General features: G+C 38.5%; 1 protein-coding gene across 1 annotated transcript; it reads left to right on the forward strand.

The window, feature by feature from the left end:
• The first annotated feature begins 286 nt into the window (after positions 1-286).
• LOC106345095 (protein MSP1-like) lies at positions 287-1,960 on the forward strand. The gene is made up of 6 exons (XM_013784354.1): positions 287-319; positions 954-1,072; positions 1,214-1,334; positions 1,421-1,507; positions 1,577-1,746; positions 1,822-1,960. The coding sequence occupies exons 1-6, from the start codon at positions 287-289 to the stop codon at positions 1,958-1,960; spliced, it is 669 nt and encodes a 222-aa protein (XP_013639808.1).
• The last annotated feature ends 7,821 nt before the right edge of the window (positions 1,961-9,781 follow it).

Consider the following 9,781-nt stretch of genomic DNA (forward strand, 5'->3'; position numbering starts at 1 on the left):
TAGCATGTTTTGCATTGATCTCTATTTATGTTTTGGTTTTGTTTTAAGAGATAGTGCATTACATGTGCAAGCATAAAGTTGAGATGAGCAAGAAATTGATTTTTTTTTCTGTTTGCACTAATCTTAGATTTTGAGGTACCTGTTTTTTGTTGTATATATACTATGGCAATAAAGAGGAACCATATATGATGTTCAAGGGGAGGATAAGCAGAGATCGCTTCGACAGGGGTGTTGGAATTGAAGATGGAGGAGAGTGAAATTGGAGCTTCTGGATCGAAACCAATGTATGGCTTGTTATGGCGTGGACACTGATGGCGTGGTATTGACAAAACATAGTGTATAACTCCAATGAAACACATGGTTTATTACGTATGTGTTTGCTCGTTATGGCTTAGCAGTGTTGTGTATAGATAAAGTTGTGTTATTATATGTTACGTATATCATTTGTTGCTATAATTGCAATAATCATGTTGTTAGGCCTTGTACATGTATGTTTAGATCTATTGCATTGCATTTATCATTTTTTTCTTTCATTTTGGAATAGGTATAGTTATATGTTATGATTATAGTTGAAATTGGATGCAATTGATATCAGCTACCTTCTCTTATTGAAGAAGACCATTTAATTGTGTGCCTTTATCTTGTATTCTGATTTCTCATTCTTTTCTTCCTCTTTTTTGTAGTATTTAGATTTCACGCACTAGAAGATATTTCCCGCAAGCCTTCACATAGCTTGAAGGTTTAGTTTCTTCCCAATCTAATGTTTTGGATATACTGAAAACTGAATACGGCCGATTATGAGATTTTGGGAAGTATAGACAATTTTATAAAGAGTTTTAATTAAAAATATTGATAATTTTGGAACCATAAACCAATATTTCACAAGCCCAAGATCGGTTCCGAAGCTGGATAGATCGGAGTAATTCTAACAGAGTTGTTTACTTTCCTTGCAGAATATAGCAAAGGATGAGTTTGAAAGAAACTTTGTCTCAGCTTTAGTTGCTCATGGTGAAATTGGTGTCAAGTTTGACGACATTGGTTCTCTCGAACATGTGAAGAAGACACTGAATGAGTTGGTTATACTTCCCATGAGAAGGACAGAGCTCTTCACCCGTGGGAATCTCTTGCGGATATATTCCATTTCTCTTCATTATTTTATCTTCTTAAAAGCTAGATTCTTCTTAGATGACTTGAGTCTTTTTGTTTTTCCCAGACGTGCAAAGGCATATTGCTATTTGGTCCTCCTGGTACTGGTAAGACGTTTCGCCAAAGCCCTTGCTACAGAGGCTGGAGCAAACTTCATTAGCATAACTAGCTCATCGCTTACATCAAAGGTAACATGAAACCTTAGTAACGGTCATGGAATGTCAACTTCTGATTTGTTCTGACTATGTCAACTTGGTCCATTGTTTGGCTATAGTGGTTTGGAGATGCAGAGAAGCTCACGAAAGATTTGTTCTCATTTGCAAGCAAACTAGTGCCGCCCGTGATTATTTTTGTCGAAGAGGTGACACAATACTCTAGGGCATGTTTTCAAGGAATGCACTGAAAATATCGTTTTGTCTTTGTGGAGTAGGTTGACAGTTTGTTAGACGCTTGTGGTGGTTCTAGCGAGCATGAATCAACTCGGATGATGAGAAACGAGTTCATGACAGCTTGGGATGGATTCAGGTCAAAAGATAGCCAAAGGATACTCATCCTCGGTGCCACCAGCAGACCATTTGATCTTGATCGTCTACCAAGAAGGTGAGGACTATAACACGACTTATCGTTACATAAATATTTGTCTCATTGACTTCCTTTTGGGGATTCTATTTCTAGGATATATGTCGATTTACCAGATGAGGAGAACCGGTTGAAGATTTTGAATATTATTTTGAATCAAGAAAATATTGAAACAGGTTTTGAGTTTGAGAAACTTGCAAAAGAAACTGAAGGTGTTGGGAAAGTTAGCGGATAATATTTTCTTCGAGAGGTTAAGATGGAAAGTTAACCAAGAGATGGTTAGTGTTTAAGATAGCCTTCGTATTTTAGGAAGGGATTTTTTACTAAGGCTTGTGTTTGGAGATTCTTTTAGAAACTTTCGAAAATATTTCTTTCTATTGCTTTGCTTGATTCTTGGATGATTACAAGTGAACTAGACATCCCTATTTATACTAGTGAGTGGAGACTACAAGTTAATTCTAGAACACTCCATCTCTTACACACTTCATCTTCTACACTATTCATCTTCTACACTCTTCTTCTTCCTCTAGATATTTCTTCTTATTGGGCTTCTTGGTTATAGCTTGATTAAAGATTAAACTTGGGCTAATGAGGGAAAACCCAACAAATCTCCCCCTTCCCGATTTAGTCCGAAACCGCCGCCATACCCGTGCCTTTGCAGCAATCTTCAAACTTCTTGATCGATAATACCTTGGTCATAAAGTCAGACTAGTTTTTATCAGTGTGTACCTTGTCAAGATGTATGAGCTTCTCTTCAAGAACTTCTCGGATCCAATGATGTCGGATATCGATGTGCTTTGAGCGAGAGTGAATAGCACTTTTTTGTCACATTGCATGTTGTACTTGTTTTGCTTACTCCCAACTCAAGCAAGAAGTTCTTCATCCATAGCATCTCCTTGCACGCTTCCGTTGCTGCGATATACTCCGCTTCCGTGGTGGATAAGGCAACACACTTATGTAGCTTCGACTGCCATGAAACAGCTCCCCCTGCAAAGGTAGTCACAAATCCTGATGTCGATTTCCTTGAATCTTTATCACCAGCCCAATCTGCATCGGTGTAACCGTTCAACTCCAATTTTCCATTGCCAAAACATAGATACTTTTTCGTTTTGCCTCGTAGATAGCGTAGGATCCACTTAACTGCTTTTTAATGCTCCTTTCCTGGATTCGCTAGAAAGCGACTCACAACTTCTACAGCATAGGCAATATCAGGTCTGGTGCACACCATAGCATACATGAGACTACCCGCTGCGGATGCATATGGGGTAGTCTTCATTTCCTCTTTTTCCTTTGTTGGACTTTGCTTCGAACTTAGCTTGAAATGTCCACCAAGTGGAGTGCTCACCGACTTTGCTTTATGCATGTTGAATCTCTCCAACACCCTTTCAACATATCGTCCTTGGGAAAACCATAGAAGCTTCTTTGGTCTATCCCGAGTGATCTTCATTCCGATAATCTGTCTCGCTTGCCCCATATCTTTCATCGAAAACACCTTCCCAAATCTTTCTTCAATACGGATATCTTGTTGTGATCTTGGCCCACAATTAACATATCATCAACATAGAGCAATAATATGAGAAAGTCACCGCTTCCGTACCTCTTTATGAAAACGCAATGATCATTCTTGATTTTCTTGAAGTTGTGATCCACCATGAAGGAGTCAAACTTCTTGTACCATTGTCTTGGGGCTTGCTTGAAGCCATAAAGACTCTTCTTTAATCGACACACCAAGTCTTCTTTTCCTCGAACCTTGAATCCTTCAGATTGCTCCATATAGATCTCCTCCTCGAGTTCACCATGTAGAAAGGTTGTCTTGACATCGAGTTGTTCAATCTCCAGGTCTAGAACCGCTACTAGACCAAGAACCACTCGGATAGAAGACATCTTCACCACTGTAGAGAACATTTTTTTCAAAATCTATGTCTTTCTTCTTGTTGAATCCTTTCACAACCAATCGAGCTTTGTATCTTAGATTTGAGCTTCTCTCCTCATACTTCAACCTGTACACCCACTTGTTCTTCAAGGCTCTCTTTCCTTTTGGTAGCTTCACCAGCTCATAAGTGTGATTTTCATGCAAGGATTGCATTTCATCTTGCATAGCTTCAACCCACTCATCTCTATGAGTGTCTCCTATGGCCTCCTCATAGCTTTGAGGCTCCCCATCATCTGTAAGATTAACATACTCATCTCGATAATATCTTATAGATGGTCTTGTCTCTTTTCTAGACCTTCTTGGCTCATGTTCTTCCTCTGGCTCCACTTGATCTTCTTCTTCATTTTCATCACCATTCGGATCCATGTTGGAATCCCCTTCGCCATCATCTCCAATCACTTGTTCATGGTCTTGGGGATTATGAGCATCTTCATTTCTTGCAACTCATAGCTTTGGTTTCTTTGATTTGTTGATGTCTTAAATTGTTTGATCTTCGAAGAAAACAACATCTCTACGCCGGATAATTTTTCTGTTAACCGGATCCCAAAGCCGATAGCTGAACTCATCTCTTGGTGACCCAAGATAGATGAACTCTCTAGTCTTGGAGTCTAACTTGGCTCGTTCATTCTTAGGAATATGGATGAACGCTCTGCAACCGAACACCTTCAAATGGTTGTAGGAGACCTTTTTACCCGACCAAACTTCCTCCGGGACATCGCCTTCCAAAGGAACTGATGGTGTAAGATTTATGACATCCACTACAGTCTTTATGGCTTCTCCCCCAAAATGACTTAGGTAATTTAGCGTGAGAGAGCATGCACCGAACTCTTTCTGTGATCGTTTGATTCATTCTCTCAGCAATTCCGTTTAATTGTGGCGTCTTTGGTGGTGTCTTCCCCATCCTGATTCCGTGAGCTTTGCAAAATTCTTCAAAAGGACCTCGATACTCTCCACCATTGTCAGATCGAACACACTTGAGTTTTTGACCCGTACTTTGTTCTGCTTGGGCTACAAACTCCTTGAAAGCATCAAGAACTTGATCTTTTGTTTTCAAAAGATATATCCACACCTTTCTTGAATGGTCATCAATAAAGGTGACGAAATATGATGCACCTCCATTGGATTTCTCGGACATGGAGAATATGTCAGTATGCACAAGATCAAGAATATGATTTCTTCTCATAGGCGTAGACAATCGTCGGAAAGCGATTCTATGTTGTTTTCTGGCTAAGCAATCATGACATGGTGAGAGAGAGAGACCTTTCATATCAGGAAGAAGTTTCTTGCGAGAAAGTATGTTTGGACCTTTCTCACTCATATGATCGAGAGTCTTCGGTGCCATATATCCATGTCATCACTTGCGACATTTACTTCTTCCTTGCAAAGCTTGGCTTGTGTTACATATAACGAGCATTCTTTTCTTCCTCGAGCCATGATAAAACTCCCCTTGGTTAGCTTCCATTTGCCACTGCCAAAGTGGCTATCCAGACCAGCATCATCATCAAGTTTCCCGGTTGATATGAGATTGAGTCGAATGTCGGGAACATGCCTCACATCTTTGAGAACTATCTTACTTCATGTGTTTGATGTAAGAATAACATCCCCCTTTCCAAAGATCTTGCTCTTCCTTGATTTCCCATTTGAACATTACCAAAGCCACCACTTTGGTAGGTTGTAAAGAAGCTTCCATGAGGGGTGACGTGAAAAGAAGCACCAGAATCAACGATCCATCTAAGATTACATTCTCCAACGAGAGATATAATTCTTCGCTCTGGTCTTCCACAATGGTTGTAGTCTTGTCTTCTTGCTTCTTTGTAAGATTGAACCGGTCTGGTTTGATATTACAGGCTTGTTTGTCTTTCTTGAAAAACCGACATTCCGACTTCATGTGACCCGGCTTGCCACAATAATAGCATGTAACTCTTGGACATGACTTAGATCTTCCTAGAGATTGGTCTCGTCCTCTGCTTCTGTTGTGACCACGAGTCTCTTCTCTACCCCGTCTATCAACAATGTTAGCTTCTGAATAAGAACTTGATACTCGCTCCTTCCTGTGAACTTCTTCGTTTAGAAGGATATCAGTGACGGTGTCCATGGTAAGCTTACCCTCCGATGCTGAATTGCTTAGGGTGACAACTAGGGTGACCCAACTCTCCAGTAGTGAGCTAAGGAGTAAAAGGGCTTGCATTTTGTCTTCAACCTTCATATCAACTTTGTTAAGTTGATTTACGATCCCCTTGAAATTGTTCAAGTGCTCCATCATGCTCTGGTCATCCTTGTACTCCAACTTTACCAACCGTCGAACAAGAAAAGTTTTGTTTCGAGGTGTTTTCTTTTGAATCATGGATTCAAGTTTTGTTCATAATTCAAAAGTATTTGTGTAGGTAGAGACATGTTCAAAAAGAGATCGGTCGACATACTTGCGTATTATGGCAACCGACTTTCTATTAAGAATCTCCCATGCTTTATCATCCTTTCCTTCCGGCTTATCCTTCATGATGATGGGCTCATGCAAATCCTTGCAATAAAGGTGATCTTCCATCATCGGTTTCCAATAAGAGAAGTTCTCCGTCGTGAGCTTGAACATGTCACCTTCAAAGGTAACGGTGGCCTCCATCTTCACTTCTTCAACGATAACGGTAACTCGGCTCTGATGGGAAAGTTAGCGGATAATATTTTCTTCGAGAGGTTAAGATAGAAAGTGGACGGTTAGTGTTTAAGATAGCCTTCGTATTTTAGAAAGAGATTTTCTACTAAGGCTTGTGTTTGGAGATTCTTTTAGAAACTTTCTAAAATATTTTCTTTCTATTGCTTTGCTTGATTCTTGGATGATTACAGGTGAACTAGACATCCCTATTTATACTAGTGAGTGGTGACTACAAGTTAATTCTAGAACACTTCATCTTCTACACACTTCATCTTCTACACTATTCTTCTTCTACACTCTTTTTCTTCCTCTAGATATTTCTTCTTATTGGTTTCTTGGTTATAGCTTGATTAAAGATTAAACTTGGGCTAATGAGGGAAAACCCAACAGAAGGATATTCAGGAAGCAATCTAAAGGTTTGAGTCATTCAGTGATTACTTACAAGTTACGAGTTAAACATGTTCTTGTTTCTGAATCTTACTCTTTGTGGTTCTAAATTGTAGAATCTATGCATCGCTGCTGCGTACAGACCTGTTCAAGAATTGTTACATAAAGAAAACAAGGTAGAAAAGACATGAAAATTTGTTGTGTGCTTCTTTTGACTGCGGAACACAGTTTTGTAATCACTCCAAGTTCTTGCAATATCAATTTCCTCAGGGTTTAGTAGCAAATGTCGCTTGTGATCTACGGCCTCTGAGTTTGGACGACTTCATTGAGTCTAAACCTAAAGTATTTGATTGGATCATCAATGTCTAAACAAAACATTTTTAAAAATTGATGTTCTTTGTCAAATATTGCATTTGTTAATTCAAAAGCAGGTAAGTCCATCAGTGTTGTACGATGCAACAACGATGATCGAGTTAAGAAAATGGAACGAGCAGTACGGTGAAGGAGGAAGCCGGACTATGTCTCCTTTTGGCTTCTAAGACAGTTTTTTGTTACATTCATATTCATGTTCATGTCATAATAAACAATAAGAAGTCAATATTAAAATTTAATCATAGTTTTTCATTTCATTCCTTCAATCTAACCAATACAAACAAATTACTTAGGTTTATATATGATAAAAATCTAGTTCACAGTCCACCATATCTTGTCTCCCTCATCACACACACCTAAATCACACAAAAAGAAGAACAAATTTGCTTAATTTGTGTTTACGTAACAATTGAAGAGTGTTTTCATTCATGAGGGAACATCTTAATGTAATCAAAACTTCAAAAGCTAGATCTGTATTTCTTTGCGATATGAATGTAATAAAAACTTCAAAGCTAGATATTTGAGCATACGAACAAAATACACTGATAAGAACACACATATTCAGTATACTGATATACATGTACTCTTAAGAAGATGGACGCATGCTGCATGCAAAGGGATAACTAGATCTGTATTTCTTAATCTATATCCAGCTTTTTCTTGAATTAAGACAACTGTAACGTCGTTATACAATATGTAAACATAATTACGTATGGTTGATATCATAATTACGTATAGTTTATTCGGAAGAATAAACTAATGTAGGGTTTTCAACTTCTAGTTTGTACCTTTTGTGGCTGTAATAATTCTATTATTTTTTGGTCAAAATAATTCTATTACCTGTTCCAATCATTTGGAATATTAGAGAACCATTTACCCAGGTGCTTAATGAGTTGCTTACTGATTTTTAGATTAAAAAAAGAAGGAAAAGGAAGTAATTAGAGAAGAAGCGGTGCTTAATTAAGCCTCAGAAGAGGCGTTGCTTAGTGGACACGTGTTGCCCACTCCGCGCCCCTTTCTCTCTCTCACGAAACGCAAGCTTGCTGGTCATCTTTGCTCGGATTTTTTTCGCGGAAATCGACACTGAGATTCAGCGTGACGAGGAGATCGTGGACGGTGACGGCAAGGATATTGGAGCAAGAGACGGTGTTGGGACAGCCGAGCTCGAGAGCGGTTTTGGGCGGATCACAACGTCGAATCCGTCTCCAGGGAGGGAGAGGTTGATGGGGGAATTGCGTTCGGCGGCGTTGAAAGTGGTGGAGGAAACGAGGACGGAGAAACTTTTGCTTATTTGGATCCAAAGTTTTGATTTTTATCAGAGATCTGATCGTGGGTTTACGATTGATCTATTCCTTTTGCTTAAAGTTTGCATCTTTGTTATGATTCCTTGATTTTTCAAGTTTCTGTTTTTATCAGGTTGGCTCAATCTCTACGAGAGATGGTTGAGTGCAGTGTATGTCGTTCGAAGCTGGTTTCGAGGGCTTATGTTTCTTAATTGACTTAAATGTCTACTACATTATAGTATCTAGTACCAGTTGCTAGATGTTGTGTCTGCATACTGGAAAAGTAGTAGAAGTTCATCAACTCTGGCTAGTTTTTGATATTTTTTAACCGATCATACGAATGTGATAAGAGATTCCATTAAGTTCTGTTCATAAAGTTAGTTTTTTAATTTCCAAATCACTACTCTTTCCTCGAGTCTCTTGCGTTTTTGTAGACGGTCCATTGATACTTGAGTGTTTATGTTCAAATTGTAGGCCAGGCATCAAAAAGTTGGAGAGAAGCCTCTTATGCATGTTTCAACATTTGTCCAGGTACTTCTTCTTCGTCAATCAAAGAGAGACTAATCCATTGCATTGCAATTAATAACTACCTCAAGTTCACAATGCAGGTGCAGCCACTTGTCCTTTCCTCATTTTGCATACGTAGGTCTATTGTCTGAGGTTGTAGCCTTCCACTCATTACTTCTTACTCTTGAATGGGTTTTGTATATTTTCACAATAATATTTGATCAAATCCTGCTTATCTTTAATTTTGGTAGTGTGGGAGGCACTTGCTCTGTTGCTGATAGGGATTAGTGTAAATCAGTTGTGTTCTCTTCCTGAAGGTTCTCATGTGGATGTCAAGTAAATTGCTGCTGAATTTCAATGGTTTACTGAATCTCTTGACTACCTTAATACAGCTTTGGAACATTGATGACTGCTACATTGTAATGGGAAGGGATACCTACATATATTATTGGTATAGGCAGAGGAATAAGTGCCACGGTTGGACTAGCGGCTACGGCCGTCTATCCTCTAATGCAAAGCCGTCTCTCAACGCTGAGAACTGGCCTCTGGTCATTGTGGTCTCAGGTATATTATTAACTTGAAACTTCTAATCCATTTGGAAGAGTAATGTTTAGATTGTCAATCACATGAAACTGTAACATATTTGCAGTAAGATTTTAGATTCTCATGGTTTACTATAAAATGTATGTGTTCTTTTGCAATCTGCTATTGACTTGATATAGAATGTTTAACTTTTTTTCAAATCATTTGGTATTGGTATTTTGTTTTAAAACCGATGAATCTACTACTCAACTTTAGCTGCAAGTAGAAGATATAGAATGTTTAATTTTTTTTTCAAAAGAAACCTTTAAATAAGATACTTGCATTGGATGACAAAAATATAGAGGTTTCTTAAAAAAATTCTTAACACACATTTAATATTAAAAA

The sequence above is a fragment of the Brassica oleracea genome, chromosome C5 (assembly GCF_000695525.1).
Source record: "Brassica oleracea var. oleracea cultivar TO1000 chromosome C5, BOL, whole genome shotgun sequence".
Classification (NCBI taxonomy): domain Eukaryota; kingdom Viridiplantae; phylum Streptophyta; class Magnoliopsida; order Brassicales; family Brassicaceae; genus Brassica; species Brassica oleracea.